General features: G+C 42.8%; 1 protein-coding gene across 3 annotated transcripts in view; it reads right to left on the bottom strand.

Moving 5' to 3' along the window:
• The window catches only part of Sema2b (Semaphorin 2b), a 58,347-nt gene that overhangs the window by 27,394 nt on the left and 11,113 nt on the right, over positions 1-19,840 (bottom strand). For all 3 annotated transcript variants that reach the window (XR_010436879.1, XM_064687513.1, XM_064687512.1), the window contains exon 2: positions 13,254-13,872. Coding sequence is in view for 2 of the 3 variants with exons in the window: in XM_064687513.1 (XP_064543583.1) it covers positions 13,254-13,440 (187 nt within the window). In the remaining variant the exon portion in view is untranslated. The remainder of the gene's footprint in view (positions 1-13,253; positions 13,873-19,840) is intronic.

Genomic DNA, 19,840 nt, shown 5'->3' with positions numbered 1-19,840 from the left:
ATCAGACGGCGTCATTCGGGACTTCAAGCTGCCGCTAAAAAACAAAAAAAACTGTTGGCTCGCCCAAGCTGTTTGCTTTTTTAGTGCCCTTGCGGGACGACTATAAATATTTATGCGCCACACCGCTTGCCACGCTGAACGCCTAAAGAACTTCAATTCAAGTTGCGCCTTCTGATTACCACCTGCCCCCCCCCCCTTCCCCCACCACTCGGCTTCTCAGATAAACTCATTTAAATGTTAATGCAGCGGCAAAAGTTGGCTTTGCCAATGCTTAAGTTTAGCTCGCATTGCATGCATTTTATTTGCCATTTTGTTGCCCATCAAGTCAATGAACACAACAGCTGGCCAGAGGATGGGTTGGCCAGGCGTTGCCACCACCACCACCACCTCGACCACCACGGAGGTGGTTGCTATGTTCCTATCCGTATACCTATACCTATATCTAGAGCGCAACTTTTGCTCGTCTTGGACCAACATGTTACATAGTTTAATAACTGCAACAATGTGTTTAACCCCTGAGCGGGTGCGGTTCGACACGGTGCGGGGTGGTGCGGTGTGGTGCGGCCTGCATGTTAATTAAGTGGAAAAATGTTTGCGCTTGTTTCCTTTTTTCTTTTTGGGGTGGCGACTTGTACTAAGGGTGGTTGCTAGACGACCCACTGTTGCTATACATTTCATGTCTGTGCCATAATGAAATATCATAAATAATTGAATCATGCACAATTCAAAGTTTTATGAAATCATAATTATATATACAGATGTCGACATAAGTAATCAAAAAATGTCATGCTCAAAACAAAAATATATTTATCTACTAGAAATTGTGAAATTGTAACTTTGCTAACAATTTACAAGTCCTTAAAATGTTTATGGCCAGCTAAACAATTTGCTTTTGAAATTGTTTTCAAAATACTTTTGAACACTTGTGTTTTGGGTTTGCTGTTGAAAAACGTTGGAAGTGGGGGGTAAGATGGAGATTATATTTTCTGGAAGGGATCAGAAACTTTGCATATACATATATAACAATACTTAAGAAAAAAAGGAAAAATTGTAAAAATAAGTGTATTTCATGCATGTGTATGGTATTATATTATATTCTTCAGCCATTAAAAGCAATAGTAGTTAAGGTAAGATTAAGTTCTTTCACCATGAAAGTGGACAAGTGGACATAAATTTATTATAATACATAAATATTTAACTAGCAGGTCTGCGACCTTCATTTAGTTATTTTATAAAATTTAAATGCTATCATTCAGTGTATTCTTTCCTTCGAAGATGTTTAAATTTGAGAGGTTTTATTTAGTACATTTAAGCATTCTCAGTGTTGAAAACGATATTAAACAGCATGCTGCTAGAAAAACGTGCTTGCTTTTCTTTTTCTGTGTAATTAACTAGCTAGTTGTGTTGCGTTCTCTTAAATAAGCCGCAGCTTATTTATTTTCCAGGCCAATGGCCTTGCCCCACGCTGCCAGCAACGAGCACTTGGCGTTATTTGTTTATAACACATTTGCGCATCATAATAACCCACATTTCGTAGCACATAGAATGGCATTTCGTGAGTAAGCTGACAGCCATTAACCTGTTAATGTTGCAATTATGCGGCAGAAATTATGTTGCTATTTGTTTTTTTTTCTTTTCGTTTTTGTTGGCAAAATGATGTACAGGAACGAGTCGCCGGCAGTAAGAGCCATAAATAAGACACATTATTAAAGTTGGAAAAACTGAAACTGTGCGTTAAAAGAGTACTGCATAATGATGGCTTGGCAGACACGGCTGAGCCGTGCAGCCTGCCTACAAAGTAACTCAACTGAAAGAGGTAAGACATTGTCTCTCTGCGTGTGTGTGTGTGTGGCAAACACGCTGGCAACATAAATACAACCAAGCACAAAGTCTCGCAGCGACGGCAATTTTAATTACCCACATTGTAGCAGAGTTTCTTGAATGTAAATACGAGTTGCAAGTTCAAGTAAAAGGATAACAGAAACTCGACTCTATCTAGGTAGGTCTGTCTGTGCATACGTATGTACTATACAATTATAATGTAGCTCGTTTTATTAAACAGTCCTCAACTAATTAACGCAAACTGACAGATTGAAGGGCCTTAGAGTGCCTGGCAGTTGTCGCATGTGCTGCCTTCTTTATATGCATTTCATTTTGGAAATAAACAGACTGTCCCCCAATTGCATTGCTTGGTTATTTAGGCTGGGCATTGCATGTTGTCTGATTTATTTCATAAAAATCATAAAAAACGTAGACAAAAAAAAAAGTCCAATCATAATAAAAGACTTAAGGTGTGCCAGTCAAATGATTTTCTTTGGTCGCCTTACTTATAATAATATAAGGACTTTTTATATGTGTGTCTGAGGCCTGGCCCTGGCCTCTTGCTCCCATAAATCATGTGGCTTGTTTGCTCGGTAAGCGTAAAACTTGTCTGTGCAAGGGGGGAGCCTTTTCTCGTTTTGCTCTGCGTTTCCTCATTAGATTTGGCCATTTTTGTCGTTTTGGCGCCTTTCATAATGCCAACAAAACATAGCACATAATAATATGCTTATTTCAAGATACACCTTTTGTGTCAACTTCAGAGAGCTTGCTCTGTCTCTCTTTCTCTTGCCATCTCTCTGTCTGTCTGTATGTGGTGTCAGCAAATTTGTGGCTGGGCAAAACCAACAGCAACAAAAATAATGCCGCTGGCGTTGTCGTGCCAAGCGGCGTTGATTGGCAGCAGGTCGCGTGTGCTGGGTGGTTGGGTGGCTTGTTTTGGGTGGTGCTAGCCTGTTATTTTCTTAATTTTCAACACGTTTGCTTCTTTTCGACTTGATTATCCTTTTGGTGCCTGTGCGCCACGCAAAACGGAAACTGAAGTAGCACAAGACGCGCCACCAAACGAATTGCCACACAAAGGCGTATCTATTTCGTGACAAAAGGCAACTTTACTCGCTGTGTATGTGCATATGTCTGTGTGTGTGTGTGTGTGTGCGTGTGTGCGACTGGGCTGCGGCTTTGTTGCCTACTTTTCGAGTTGCCTACATGTATTTACACCTGAAAGTATGCTAACGTCTTGCAGCACGCACGCAACGCTTTGCCGCCTCCTGGCCGTATTGCCCTCCCAACTCTCGCTCAGGTTTCCCTCCTGCCGTATGCGCATAACTTTGCACCTCGATCAAATATCTGCCGACAACTAGCCACTAGGGATGAGCAATATTTATATACACGATACGAGTCGCAGTTATGTCTACAGGTACGAGCTCTTCCAGTGCTTGCAAAGCTAGGTGTAAGATCCTGGCGAAAAAATAGATTAAATTTAGGACCTAGAGCAAAACCCAAACATCTAGAATAGAAATGGTAACAATTGAATTTGAACTTGAATTGGTTTTAACAGAAAGACAATGAATATGTAAAAAATGTAGAAGGTATATTGAGATATATTTCTTTTTAACTGCTTGTTGTAAAAGTATTCGAACGCAACCCTTTCATTCGTCTAGACAGCAACCGCAGAGCACATTCTAGCGGCTTGTCAGGCTGAGACTATCTTAGCTCGGGTTAAGACAGCTGATACTAGAGAAATAAGAGCTAATAAGCTAGGGATTATCAAGGTCAATCTTAAATAACAGAGGACTGAACAGTGAGAGTCGCATTAAACGGACTGCACTTGGTACTACAAATTAATAATTAAGAAATCCTAATAAAATGAGCTCTGTCATTTGGAAACTTTAGAACATTCAAAAGATATCCATTTAATTTTATACTTCATTAAATGGCTTTTTCCAATATTAAGAAAAATAAATTCATTTGAATGATACCACAATTATTACTATGGAGAGTAGCAGTCACAGTGAACCGAAAATCACAATATTTTCCATCTCTAATGACCCAGACTGAGACATACTTTCGTGTATTTCGACAAAGGCAACTTGAGACGCAGGCATGTGCGTGCTGTCGTCTTATGACAGAAGTTATTCGACCAGCCACTGTCGCCCAGTGGCACGCCTATACAGCAAGGCTTTAAGATTTACTACATTTATGTGGTTAACTTTAACTTGCTTGAGAGCAGCAACAGCAGCAGCAGAAGCAGCAGCAGTTTCCTTGGCAGCAGCTCACGCTCAGCCAATTTAGTTTCAACGACGCGTGGCCTAAATTGTTTTAAATTACAAGGCGGCCATTAAAGTGAGGCCGTTAATCCTGCGGGCAGGCGCACAAACAACTATGCAGCACACAAATACACACACACATACACATGCGAACATACAGACATATGCACATAGGTACATATGTACACGCCGTCAGGTATTTCCGGCAGCTCATTTCCGTTTCACCTCAATTGGGTAAACGTAAACCTTAAAACAACAAAAAAAAGCACAAAAAAAACTAACAACATGAGGGAAAAAGCAAAGCTGCAAAACCAAGCAAAAATAAATATGGAAAGACGGGAAAAAATAACACAAAGGGTGCCCCAGCCCGAAGAAGGCCACATGCAATGCCATAACTAGACGCAGCAGGTTTTCCCGTGGCTGCCTTTAAGAAGGGTGCATAAATTAAGGCTAAGCCAAAGCGACGCGACGAGACGAGTTGCAGTTGACCGTAGACAGGCACAGATACAGCTACAGCTACAGCTTTGTGGTAATGTTGAGGCCAGCCGGGCAGACGGGCAGACAGAGTCAACCAATGTCGCCGACGGCGCCGTCTTGCGGCAAAATTTAAAGAGAAGCGCCCTTTGGAAAGAACTCCCGGGTAAAGACGACAGACGGCACACTTGTGCAACACCTCAGCATTTATTTATGGTAGAGAATTTAAATTTCAAAGCACATTGCATACTTGCAGGCGTCAGCAATTGGGGAGAAAGAGACCAGTGCGTACACCCCTCAAATTAGCGCGCTTCCCTTTGGGTTTTATGTGTTTACCTTTTATGATTGCTAGCCGGCTGTTGTTTGCGGCTAGCTATACTATACTTTAGACTTTATTTTGGCAACACCCCCTCGAGGACGTTCAGTTCGCGGCATAAGTGTGGCAAATTGCGCACTCACACACACACACACAGACACAGACACACACATATATAGCGCAAAAAGGAAATTTGGACGAAATTGCGCGGTAATTGCAGCCGCTAAATTTCACTTTTGTTTCGCAGCCGCACTCCGAGCTGCGCGCCAAGTGTATATATGTGTGTGTGTGTGCGTGGCAATGGCAATTGCCGTGGCTACAGCTACAGCCAGGGCGCAGCCCAGCAGAAATTGAGCAGTAACAAAAAAGGGAATTATGCGGCAACAGAGCGTGTCGGCGGGCAACCGGCACTGCCAGTGCCATGCCCTCAGTACCGCATGGCCGGCAGTTTTCATTTTTAAATTGGCGGTTTTATGTGCAATTGTGTTCGTGTGTGTGTGTGTGTTAGTCATGCCAAAGTACACACACATACACGCACGCCTTGCCTTGGCCCAAGCTCGTTTTCGGGCTGTGCGCATTAGCAAATTTTTATTGCATACTTTTGAGCGCAATTGCAATTTAATGCGCCCAACCACATGTTCCACATGCGGCTTTTATGCTCCACGCATAATTTGAGCATCGCCCAAGCCGCATGCAAAATGCTCGCCGAGATTTATATTTTCATATTAGACCACATTTGACATACGAAATGTTCGCAAATTTGACACACACACACAAATCTGAGAATTTGTATATTTTAAACGACTGGCACATTAGACACGTGTCTGCCTGTTGTTGTTTAACTTGACATTTGGTGTGCCTGATATGCCATGTTGTTGGCATTTTATTGCAGTTCTTGTTGTCTTCATTTATAAAGCATTTCGTGTTTGAGTCGCTCAATATGCCCTGTACCCATTTAAATGTCTAGAAAGGGGATGATAAAGTTGTGCAATTGCATGTAACGAAAGGATAGTAATAACTGCGACCGAATGGGGCATATATATTTATGATCAAGACTTAAAGAGAAGACGTTATTAGCATGTCTAGCTGTGCTTATATCTGTGTTTCGCTCTCAGAGACTATGCGCACTAAAGAAATTCAGATGTGGAATGTGAACTGACTCTGTGATGACATTCAAGATCTTATAGAGAGAGAGAGCTAGAGACACACTAGCTTATGGGTAAGAAAATAAATCTCTTAAAATAAATACAAGAATATTTCTCAAAAAGTAGTGCTTTTTTAGGAGAACTTAAAGCTTATTATAGGGTATTTCAGAGCTGTGCTTTCTCTGGCTTTAGCAACTGGCGTGCTGAAACGCCCTTGAGATGTGCTTGTTTATCATAAACCCTGGCGTTACGTTGTCATATAAATTAAACCATAAATGGAGTGCATAATTCCGGCATTGATTTCGTTTGTTTGCGTGTCAATTTTTATTTTTTTTATTATTTATATTTTGAATATTCCTGCCGGCAGAGCCACAACGCTGCGTATACGTAATATAGTTTGCACGGCGCCTGATACCAAGCTGCAGAAGCTGAAGCAAAATGAATTCTTAGGCAGCCATCTTGCCACACATGCAACAGAGATATGAACAAGTTCGTGGTCATAATTCCGTTGGCTGTTGGCTGTTGTCTGCCTTTTTGCATTTATGCCACTTTATTTATTGTGTGTGTGCGCTGTGGTGTGGGCGCGGATGAGATCCTTTGTTTCACGTTTATTATTTATAATAAATGACTGCACATACCAAGCAGTCGGCACACAGCCGTTACCCGCCCCACCGCACCGCCCACCTATCATTCATTATTTAATAATATTATTGAGCGTGCCGGCCTTTGTCTGTGAGCTGCTATTGTTGTGATCCTAGTTGGGGTGGGCATAGGGGCGGCAGTTGGGGTTCGGGTTTAGATGTAGGGGTCGGCACATATGTATATACGTGCAGGCGCTATCTGTTTGGAAACGGGTCAATCGATTTTGTTCACCGCTTTCTAGCCAGATCCTTTGTGGGCGTTTCGTTGTGTGAACAATTTTCAAAGCCATACACGCACACTCCTGCACATACACACACACACTCAGACACACGCTCAATAATCAAGTTCTTGAATAGGCAAGCAATAATTAGAAATTGGTTGTTTGTTTGTTTATACACAAGCATATTGTACACATATTTTGCTAGAGTTTTGTGTGATTGCTTTGTTAAGGGCTGCCATTGTGTGTCGCTTAAATGATGTGTTAATTTTGTGGCCCACATAGAGTATGTTAGCAGTTGGTCATATTGCATATTACTGGGGGGGCGCTTGAGCATTTAGCAGTTCATTCCTATGCATGACCAGACACAACCCACACACACACAGGCTCTTTGATGGCAAACAGCTTCCCATATTGCTTGGCTGCACTTAATGCAATTATTCTATGGCCAAATTCCACGGCTGACAATAAACCAATTTAACTTTTGCAATATGCTTGGAATTACCAACTGAAGTCCAAGTCCAACCCCCACGGCAAGCAGATGCTATGCGCCCTTTTGGCAGATGCCGTTGGTCAAAATAGTTTGGCGTCCAATGCAGCGCACTCACAATAGACAAATTTGGTGGATATGAGGCGAGGGTTGGTTTGCTTTTATGATAGCTGTAAGTATTTATTTATGCGACTGAACTTTTTGACCAGCAACCCCAACAACAATAACGCGCACAAGAACTGGACGTGGCGTTCGGCAGCGTTTTCAGTGAATTTTCAACCACCCGGTAGCGTGTTTTATGCTATTACTGGCAAAGTAGTTGCTGCCATAACTTGAATAAGTACTCGCATGTTTGGCAAACAGCTCGAATTGCCTTTAGCCATGATATGTGCGACCAGTTGTAAATGTAATGGTCAAATATTAACAGATAATTGAATTAAGTGTAAATAAGTGGCACTGAGGTGTGCGTGTGTGAGTGTGTGTGTGTGTGCGTGTGTGTGTGTGTGCCTGAAAGCCATGGCTAATAGCCAATCTAAATTATTATTTACTATTGTATTTGCTTAAATCGTTTATCGGGCATCTTTAAAGCTTTAAGTTCAACCTCAATAAACTGTTCAATACGGCGAGCGTTTAATTAAAAACACACACACAAAATGCTTGTTGTAAAACAATGCTGTGTCGTTGTCGTTGTTGTTGTTGTTGCTGTCGCTCCTGGCAGTCGTGTGTCAGCATTGGCAGCACAACAGGCTGATAGCCTGTTTCCTGGCCCTAGCCGCAACGGCCATGTCCAGTTAATTAAATCAAGCGACATGTGTTTAAAATAAATTAAATAAATTACACATTTTATTACATTTATTTTTATTAATAGTTGAGCGCCGTGCTTAAGTGCAAAATATAAATAAATAAAAAATTCCAATAAGTTGAAATGTTTCAAAATGTGCGCCTGAAATGTGGCTGACAAGCCACAATTTACCATCCACCACAAAAATGCAGAAAATATTATCTGTGGAGTGTCACAGATTAAATACAACGAAATAAACTCATGATCATGATAGTCTTGTAAGACTCAGCATTCAATTGATAAAAATGTTTTCGCTTGAAGGAAGAAAGATATCTTTAACACGAAGGAGCAAAGAAGCAGACGGATTGACGACCATGGCTATATCGACTCGCCTGTTAATAAAGATCAGACCTCCAGGCAGTTAAACTAATATTTATAAAATGGAAAGGTCGCCTAAGCCAGCATTAAGAGATCAAGGATATATAGACATAATACTTGTGCGGTGTTAGTTCCAATGTCAGCTTACATATGATATAGTGATCCCAACAAACCCATCTCAGTCAACTTTAATTAAATTAAGTTAATCTTTATTTAAATATCTTTGCTTAGAAACAGACTGACATATGTAGCTAGCTCAATTGGCGCATCCAAAAAATATATACATATATTTTTTATATATATATAATATATATTCTGCGGTCAGGGTCGTCTTCTTTCATTACAGTCTACAGCAAAATAACAAAACCAACAACTGAAAAACACTGCAAAAAAGCACAAAACTTGTATAATAAAATTTAGTGGCAAAGACATTTTTGGTTTAATTAATTTGTAGTCATTAACTGGAGACGCCTTTAAATGAGAAGCGGCAAGCCCAAAGACTCCTGCTGTGTGCGTTCTTGTCGTTGTGTTAGTAGGTGTCAATACAAGGGCACACACACACACACACTGAACAGGAGAAAGAGAATGTATTACCAGTCGCTGTGGTGCACCAAAATGTATGCCACATGTGATGCTAAGCAGCATGTACAAGTATCGGTGTGTGTGTGTGTACCAAGATATATTACACTTTGCGGCCAACGCGCCGTGTGTGTGTGAGTGTGTTTGTGTGTATCTGACAAGTATTTGTACTTGCGGCTTTCGACTGTTTGGCCAAACGTTACACATAAGTTGAATTATGGCATTTGCCACTTGCCGACGCCGAGTGCAAAGGCAGCCGAGCTGCAGCTGCAGCTGCCTAATGAAGTTGTTTCGCGTAACGCAGACGACGCGTTACCCTACGAAATTGGGTCAACAGTGTGTGCCGTAAATTATGGCTTATACGAATTTCGGGCGCTAACAAGGCTGCCTAGAAGCCAGCTGAAAAGCGAGTAAGGCGAGCAAAACCGCTTAGGCTTGTGGATTCTCGGGTAAGGATTGGACGTGTTTTTATTTTTGGCCCAAATCTCATAAAATGAGCAACAGGCCAACCCACATCCTCTGCTTCTTCTTCTTCTTATTTTGCGTCAGTTTGCTCAATGTATTGATTTTATGTGCGTCGGTGTGACAATTTGTCAGCTTTTGTTAAGTTCACAGTGCCTACTTTAAGGCGCAGCCAGTAAATTGCGCATACGCCGCATCGCACAATCAACGTGTGTGTGTGTGTGTGCTGTTTAAGAATGTGTGTGTGTGCAAGTGTGTGTGTGTGGGCATGTGTGCACATCAACAAATACCTGACTCAAGATTATTTGTCGTTGTCGCTGTTTTGTTGTTGTTATTGTTGTTGTTGCTGTTGATTTTGATGCGGGCAAATGTGGGTGTGTGGCTATGCGCGCGTGTGTGCGAGAGTGTGTGCGTGTGTATACATGTAAGCATTTTGCTTTGCCTTCAAATTGTTTGCCGCACATCAACTTTATTATGCCTTAATAATTGATGCTGCGATATACGACGAAGCCAAAAGCTCTATCAATTCAGTTGCGTAAATTTGCTGATGGATTTATGGAAGACGGACCAAAACTTTATTTATTTTTTCTTTGACTTTGGTGCTGGTCTGCCAGATGCTTGGCATTGCGATTACAGCTGAAAATTGTTGCTTAATTGCTGGGCTGCAGCCTGGACGCGCCTCCGCTCGCCCGTCGCACCTTTCTCTGTCTGTCTGGCTAATTTACCCGGCCGGTCGAGGGCTACCCACATACTTACCTGGCGCCAAACTTTGCCAGGAAAAGTTTGTCGAGCTGCTTTGTAAAGTGGGCAGCGCTAAATGCCCCAAATTCTTTAAGTTTACAAGCAAAACATTTGTGCGCAGTTTTCAGTTTTCTTCATTTTCCTTTTTGGTTTTTTGCTTTTTTATATTTTTTATTTCTTTGGGGCTTGCGTGCGTGCACGAAATGAGGGCCGAGCGTTGTTGGCCAAAGTGTAGCAAGTTTTTGTGTATTTTTACACCCTTTTTTGGCAGAGTATTTTCTCCTTTTTTTTTTAGCTGTTGTTTCTATTTACGCAACGGCCGCAAGTTCGGCCTGGCATTTGGTTTTCCAGCTAGCCAGCGGGTAGAGGGTTGGGGGGGGGGCTCTCGCTAATATTCGCCATTAAACTTTTGCTTGTTTTTCTTTAATTAACAACACAAACATCTGATATGCTACTTTCTACTTTGCTTTTGCTTTTCGCCTTTGTTTTTGTTATGTTTTCGGCTTTTTCCATTCCCTTTTTTTTTGTTGCTTACTTTAGCCATTGCATACCTTTATTAAGTTCCGTTTTATTTTTACTTTTTGTGGGTATCCCGGGAAACTTTGGTGCTTAAAATTTGTACTCGCTGCTTGCTTTATGTTGGGGCTGGGTAAAGGGTTAGCACCTTATTACTCCATTTCTCTATTTGCATAGCAAGCGTCCACTTCCAACCACGCGCCGCGCCCACAAAACCATCTTAGAACAATTGCGCTTTGTCTTTGATTTGATTGCATTAATTGTTGAACTGGCTGCGGTTTTCTCGGTTTCCATTAGGTCTTTGTACTCGGCTTTCAAAATGCAAACTCCTAATATTTCTCCTTAACATCCTAAAGGTTTAGTCACTCAGCTAATTGCCAATTAAATAATTATAGATCCCATTCCTTTAGACAGAGCTCAATAAGGGATATATATTTATTCTGAATTTCTATATATAATGCATATTTATCATCCTCTGTGTGGTTTAGAAATCATCTAAATAGATGCATAGCAAATGCTTTTACTTTTTCAATTTTGACGAAATGGAAAATTTCAAAGTATGAAGAAGCTGACTTCTTTTTAATTCCCGTGACAATTCGTCTTCTATTCATATTGACATATTAAATGCTGAATTACAGAAATAAAGTACTACCAATTTCAATAAAAATTAATAAAATGAAAAAGTTAGCTAATTCTATCCTACCCAACGAGATTGACAATATTTAAGAGGAATTTTTATCCAACAACAATAAACTAAGTTTAAGTCGTAAAATCAACACATTGTATTGAACTGCATTAAATTTGCGCAGCATTTGCAAACAATGAACGGCGAACAAATGTACAAACATGAATGCAGTTATTGTTTATAATTTGAATTAAATATTTCGCTTTGTCCAGTTGTTGTTGTACATGGTTCGTTATTGCGCTGGGGCTGTGCGGCGGCAACAAACCCCAATGCGCTGGCAACACAGCTGCAGGCGAAAATAATGGCAACTGGCGGCGATTTGGTCAGCAGGAAAGTCGTGTGCCACAAAACATGGCGCAACTGTCATAATTCCACATGTGTGTTAACATAAAAATTAAAACTTTTGCGCTCAACTTTTTATTTACTGCTCTGCAAATGAACTAAGCGACAAAGCGGGAGCAACAGCAGCAGCAGCAGCAGCCATCGCAATAGCAGTTGCTGTCTTTCAACAGGCAGCAAACTTTTGTGGCGCACTGTAAGCGGATGAGCGGGTGACGCTGAATAAAGCTCTGTGCTCGTGTGTGTGTTTGTGTGTGTGGGTGGACGGTAAATGGATGTGGATGCGAGTAAATTAAAGCGGATTACTTAATGTGAGCTGCATTTTTGATGCACTTCTGTGGTAATTTTCATGTTTGATTTAGCCAAATGACTTTTAATTATTCAACAGGCAAAATGTGGGCCACACACACACACAAACACACACACACATGTGTATGCTGTCCAAGAGCCGCTTACCCACATATCGGGCAACAAATCTGGCCAGGCATAAGCCCACTTTAAGTCTATAAAAACACCACTTGAAAACTAATTAAACACTAATAGCAAACAACAAAAAGCTGCGCAAAGGCAGCTTCAAGTGGCGGAAATGCCAGCAAGTCGGACTGGCCAGTCGCCCAGTCGCAGCCTGCAATTAAACCAAACAAAACAACGCAAAAAAAATAAATGGAATAAAACAGAGAAGAATAAAAGAAAAGCTGTGGAAAACGCAAAACTTTTTAATTTCACCCAAGTTGAGGACTGAGGCAACACAGGCTGCTGTTGGCGCGAATGAGTCTATAAGTTGGAGTCGATTCCGGAGCAACGTCTTTGCCAAGCAAATAAAACAATGGCCAAATACAAAAGCAATACGAGTCCTGCGAAAGGATAACAGACGCCGGAAGTGAAACGAAATGGCAAATCAATGGAAGCAGCAACTCCGACTGCGACTGCGACGGCGACGGCGACTGCAGACGTGGGCGGCAACAAAAGCAAATCCGCTTAAAGTGAAAATTATTCCTTAGCCGAAAAAGAAAAAAAAATCGAAGGGAATCTCGTGCATGTGTACAAAAATGGCTAAGCGGCTGTTCTGCTGGCCATTCGCGGCTGTCTAAGCCCTAAGCTGTTGACTTATTTACCACGCTTCGATTTGCTTTGGCCGCCTATTGTTGTGTTAAGATTTGTATGCACGGCTTAGCTGCTCAACAATTTTTTTGTGGGAGGCGCCCCATTTAGTTTAGCCAGATTGCGTGAAATAGATAAGACGAATGTGGGCTGGCTTCATATGGCCAATAAGTTTATGGGCCTGAAGGTTGATAAATTAAGTTACATATTTGACAGCAGCTGCTGCACTTACTTAAAACTAAAAACTAGTAATATGAAATATGCCGAGAAGGATTTATGGAAATTGCGGCGGGACTTACCTTTGTGATGCCGCAGGTGATGGCCAACAGCTGCTGCGCCCGTGCAACAAGGCGGCTCGTAATATAAATTCCAAGTGTTCTCATAATCCGCCCGAGCATAATCCACATAAATTATTTGCGCGCCGAGCACAAGCAGCCAAGCAGCGCTGAGCAGGCTCCGCCGCAACTTGGCCATGGAGCACAACATGCCTGGTCCTGTGGCGCGCTCTGGGGCTATGTAACTAAAAACAGGTGGCACTCACAGACACACAGAGAAACGCACACGCGTGCGATCAGGCGACAAAAAAGAAGGATTCAATCGCAATTCCAACTAAATTGATGCAAAATCGACGAACACGTTTTGAGCACGGCGTTTACCATTGAGCCAGAAAAAAGTTCTGATCTGATCGGAAGTGCTCGACTGTTTTCACATGTTCGCCGCGATATACGCGAAAACTTGAGGATTCACAATGCGTGTGTGTGTGCGTGTGTGTGAAGGACGAACGCACGGCACGAGCTGCAAATACGAACTGAGTGGCCAAAGCACGAGTAACTGTGTTAAATAAACACACAGCACGACGAACGATTCGACACGAACTGACAGCTCGGCTCGACGGCTCGGCAATTCCAGACACCTGTGCTGCAACGAGACAGAGAGAGAATAAGTTAGTGAGTGAGTGAGAGAGAGAGAGAGAGAGAGAGAGATGGCGAGTGCGCATGCGCCTGGAGAGCGCATAATATCCCTGTATATTTCCCAGTTTTGTTTATGTTTACGAGTCTTCAGCCAAGTGTATTGAACTCATTTAGTGCATGCAGCGTGCAACGTGCAACGTGCAACGCTATGCGTTCAACAACAACAACAACAAATGCAATCCACACAATTTTCAAGGGTAACTGCAGACACATTCAAACTGAAGAGCAGCGGCTGCCTCTGTTGCTGACACCCCCGCAGCGACGGAGTTAAATGCAGTCTCGCTTTAAGCAGAGAGCCGGCGAGACGAGACTGTTGCCAGTTGAGCCAGCCAGGAGCAGACAGGACACTAGAGACGGCAGACAGGAACCGTTAGCAGCCAAGCTGGCCCAACAGCCAGACTCGGCCCCAAACCAGACTCCAACTCAGAAACAGAACCAGAACCAGACCCAGACCCAGACACACTTGCACTTAAAGCATTTTCGTGCATTATTATTTATGCATATGCTTGTAATTGCAGTAGAAATACTTTGTATGTATGTGTGTTTGTGTGCCCAGACTCTGGCTAAATGTTTTCCTTCATTTTTTTTTGCCTGCCTTCTTTACATTGTGGCTTCGCGTGTTGCCTTGTGGAAATTTCAGCACAATTTCAATGCTGCATTTGTATAGGCTGCAAAAAGTTCTCTTAAGGCCAGACATAAGTCACTCAGACAGTCACGCAGACGGCCCGAGCTGCAGGGCAGACACTCAAAGACAATTAGACGATAGCCAGCAGTAGCTGCGTGTGTGTGTATAGTACACTTGCATGAAAACTTAAATTTTATTATTTTTCTTAAATGCGAAAAAATACGATATAAAACTCAAGCTGCACCAAGGTTCTTAAGAAGCTAAAAGCTATTCTAATACAGTAGAGTCTCGATAATTAAAACTGATTCACATACAATATGGAATTCTCAGAACTAAAGACAGCTGTCGGCGCCCTGAATCTCTATAAAATAGGCATATAGCATTTGTTTTTATCGGGCTCACCCCGCTTTATTTGCAGTGTAATAACTTTCAGACAGCCCAACAAGTTTCCGCATACTTTTGCTACTTATGGCGCGCTTGGACTTGACTCCAGATCAGACGAAGGCCAGCAGCAGCGGGAGCAGCAAACTGTCTGCTCAGCTGACCGCAAGTTAAACAAAGTTTTGGCATTTGGCGTTTGCTGCATTTTGGCTCAAATTTTGTGCATTGGAATTTCTCTGTAAGTGTATGCGTGTTTGGTAGTGTGTGTGTGTGGATGTGTGTTTTGGGAAGCCAAGACAATTTGTGGCTGCTTTGTGCGACAGCGAAAAGCATAAGGCTTTAATTTGTTCCATCAAGGGAACTCAGACGATTGCCCAGACAGCAGAGCCAGCGCATTCACACCACGGCATCCTGCATGGATTCGCTTGGAACCCGCACCTGTCCTGTGCACTGGAGCGCACAAAAACAAGCTCAACAATTGCCTTATAAATGCCCTCAAACTTGGACCAACACGGGGTAGAAAAAACTTTGATTAATGTGCGCTTAAAGAGCCGGCAAATACGTGGAGGAAGAAGGCTTATTCCAAAAAACAAGGACAAAAGTTTTCATAACTTTAACAACACACAGCCAAACAAAACACGGGACATCGGCGCTGGGACGGTACCGACCGGTTGTAGACCGCGTGCAGCCGGCGGCTTCTTGGCCAAAGCGCAGCAAAAAACTTATGCAATCAAGGCAAGGCGCAAGGCGCAAAGCAGAGGCGGAGGCGGCTACGTAAGCCACAGGAGCAAGAACCGAAACAGAAACAGGGCCAGGAGCAAGGCACTGGCACTGCAATTTCAAGGCGCCGCACAACAATGTCAGCAACGGCAGCGACAACAGCGACGACAGGAGGCAGCGGCCGAAGGAATCACAGCGAAAAAGCGTTAAAAAATGAATTGCAAAACAAATAGCAAACAAACGAGCAACATTTGCCGAGGGCACACCCACATATACAACACACACATACACACACACACAACGTACACAGCTACAGCCACAAAGTAGCCAGCGACCCGCAGCGACCCGGAACGTCCACAAGCAGCGGCTGCTCTTTCTCCAGCTGGGCGATACCCGCCGCCCAATGGCAACGTCAAAGTCAGCAGACCGGTTCAAGCTCACCCGCATTCGCATCCTTGGGCCCCGTGCCCGCGCTGGTTAATAGAAAATGTAATTCGATGCATTTAATGTTGGCAACGCCAAACGCTGCAGGTTACCCTTCAGGACCAGCCAAAGGGAGCAGACCAGCCCACTGCCAAATGCGACGACGATACCAGGTTCAGGTTCAGCTTCGCCTTTTTTTATGAGTTTGCATTTGGCTGCTATTCATCCAGAGCCAACGTCGTGCTCGACGTTGTTGTGTTTGAGTTGCTTACCTAATCCTTGCAAACAAGTTAAAAACGTTGTAAAACAAACAACAAACAGCACAAAATGAGTGGGAACCGGCGCCGCCAACGGCTGACATGGCTCTCAGATGCGCTCCCACAATAAGCAAAGGGGTAATCAGGAAATGGAATAAAGTGCTGCATACTTTTCAGCGACGGATACTCGAGAAGCTGACGAATATGCACTAAAATATCTATACAATACGCGTAGGGAACCTTAAGATATATTTTGGTAGATTTACGATTTATACAGATGACGTTAAGTTTACGATTAGAGGCAAACAACAATTAGTACTCGTCAAATGTTGTTATTTATTGGATCTCAAATGCAAAATAAATATGTAAGGAAAAGGGATAATGCGAAAAACACACTCCTTTATATAAGAATCTTTTAATATGTATTTATAAATTTATTATTTTATTTTATTTTTCTTTTTATTTGGATTATAATTTCTAGGTTTTATAATATAAAAAAAATGAACTAAAATTAAACATATATAGCACTTAAAGTCAGTATATTTTTTTTTTAAATTCCCTCTTTGGGCCCTTTTAAATATACCAATATTAAACATGCACGTTCCAGAGGCACGCACATCTCTAATTCAGTTATGGGATCTTTTTTTTTTTTTTGACAGGTTAAAAACTGTTTCGCTGCCTCTGGTACGAAATTGTCAGTCGTAAAGCCAGGCGCATTGGGAAAATGGAAACGATTTTGACTGACATCGAGTGCCATGAGAAATACAAACAATCATCAAGCAGCCAGTCTGCTGTGCCCGCTGCCCTGCGCCCTCCACCCTCTGGCTAAGCCATGTTACCTCTGCTGCACCCACCCTCATGGGCATGGCAATGGTAACCTCAGCAACCTGCGCCGCGTGCCACAGCAATGACAGCCGTCGCGGCAGCGCTAATAGAAATTAAACGAAAGTGCTGCACGATGCTGATGGGTGCACAAATGGAGGGGGCAGAGCTGGTTGCCAGCCAACTGCAAACCGAACCAGCCAAATTCGAGCCACCCTGCAGCGTGTGAAGGTCGAGCTGAAACGAAGTGCAGCAGCAGCAGGGAATTGGACTGAGCAGCGGACGCACATTCGCTTTCATTACGCTAGCTGGTTTTTGGTACTATTTACATTTGCTTTTATTAATCATAAAACAAGTACGAGTGCTTCAATCGGGAGTGCCCGACCAGGAGATACCCAGAAAGATGCCAGACTCCTTCTAAATGGGAAACAAAAATCTGTACGAGTTATGAATTAAAAAACATTTCTGGAAACCAATAAAAGTATATATCGAAGAGCACATATCGCTCTGCATATTGTATAAGAGAATATGTCTTTCGAATTTCACATCTCCAGATTCTGAGATCCCAGACAGGCAGACGAACATGCTCGACGATGCTTCTCTCTGCCTGTTACATATATTTGCCCAAAAACATTATACCCTGGCAAGTATTTTAAATGGGTTTAGGGTATAAAAATGCTGAAATAGTCGAAATTGCCGAAACGGCAGAACTCGCTGGGTGCTGGCTGCTTGGTTATGCCAGCCGGGATCGTGCACGAAAGCGCAATTTGATTTTAATGGCGGCAAAATGTTGAATGTTTGTCGTACAGGGGGAGAGGGAAGGGGAGATGGTGAGAGAGCAAGAGAGACTGAGTGACAGACAGACGGACTAGAAATGCAAACACGCAGACAAACTGGTTGTCGTTTTTTGTCCTGCTGCTGTTTCTGTTGCCTTTCCATGCAATCAGGCGCCATTTGTTGACGTTTGTCTGTGTTGGTGTTTGTTAATCTGCATGCGTGAGTGTGTGAGCGGGTGTTGGCAAGTGCAAGCCTCACGCACACACACCCAACTCACACATACACACACTTAGCTAAGCCGCCTGCTCCATTTTGCATGCCCGTGTCATTTGATTGTTTTTTGCTGTCTGTGTGTGCGTGTGCCGTGTCCTGCCTATTGCCTTAGCCTTAGCTGCTGCGCACATTTTATCTGTTTGTTTGTTTGTTTACTTGCTTGTATTCGATGCATGTGCGTGCCTGGAGGCGCACAGCCACTCGTCACTGTCATTAACGTCATTGTTCTGGCCGCGAGGCGGCCAAGTCGTGCGCAGTGTCAGTGTCAATGACAATGGCCAACCACCAGTGCGTTCCACTACATATATTTTAAATATTTAAATGACATTTTTCCTAAAACGACGCACCCTTTAATTAAAGTGACATTGTGTCTGTGCGACAGGCCCTGAAAGTATGCCGCCGCCACTGTCAATTATTTATTGGCTGCCATTTAATTAACTAATAATTCAAGAGTCGTCTTCTAAACACACTCAAACACGCACAAATGTCATTTTCAACAATAAAAATTCGACTAAACTATACGTATGTAATGCTGTCTATGTATACAAAACACTATGTCCTGACTGATTGATTGATTGACTGATTGATTGATTGACTGATTGATGATCAACGAGAAGCCCAACACTAAGGTGAAATGTAAATTACAATTTGTTTTTCATCCGATCGAATTCAAATGAACTTTAATATACAAATATAGTGCGAAGCATTTCAATATCTCACTGAATAATGGGTTAAAAAGTAATGTCAAATATTATAATTAAAAAAGTGGCCCGAGCAAAGCCGGGTTATACCCGTTAGTATACATGAATATAATGTAAGGCAACGCTCATAAAATTTATTGCCGCTGTGCGATTATTGATAAGCAAAAATAACAAGGCAACAACAGGAACTGAAGGCTAGGACAACGGAGGACATTTGAGTGCAAAAGCTGGCGAGGCACTGATATACGGGACACCCGGTATGTAAATCCACGTTAACAGACGTTCCACTGTACGATTGCGATTGCCCAAGGGCGGCTGCTACAATGCTGTTTGCTGATGTTTGCAGAAAGTCAACGACAAGTCACCCCCCCTCCAGAGACCGCGACACAACGCCTGCTCGGGCGTGCGCCACTGATAAGGGTCGCCCAAGTCCTGGTCAGTCAGTGCAATGCTGCATGGGATTTACTCTAGTTTATTTGTTAATGGTTTATTTATTAATTCCTGCGGATTATCACGTCAGACAAGGCATCACAACAACAGCAACAGCAACAGCCACGGCAACAACCAACGAGATACAGCACGCCGAACAGGCACTGGATGCTGGGCAAAGGGTGGAGGGGACAGAGGCGAACGGAAACGAGCAGCGACCGCACACGGAAACGCATATGGCAGGCATTAAGGGTGGGTGCATTGTTGGATTGCGATAACGGTTATCGTCTAGCTGAAATTTGTTGCTAATAGCCAATGCAACATGGTCTAATCTTTAAGCCGTCGCACGGCCAGAGCCACAGACCCTGTGGCTAAAGTTTGTGTAAATTGAAATTTTGTGTTCGCATTGAAATCATGCATTAATAATACTAAAATACTAAATAGTTCAGGCCACACACACAAACACACACACATATAAACGAACACACACATGCAAAGTGCCAGAAA

This window comes from Drosophila montana, unplaced genomic scaffold (assembly GCF_035044405.1).
Source record: "Drosophila montana isolate Dmon_TW-CO22-7 unplaced genomic scaffold, ASM3504440v1 contig_3200_1, whole genome shotgun sequence".
NCBI classification, from domain to species: domain Eukaryota; kingdom Metazoa; phylum Arthropoda; class Insecta; order Diptera; family Drosophilidae; genus Drosophila; species Drosophila montana.
This window is presented reverse-complemented; position numbering and strand designations above follow the sequence as displayed.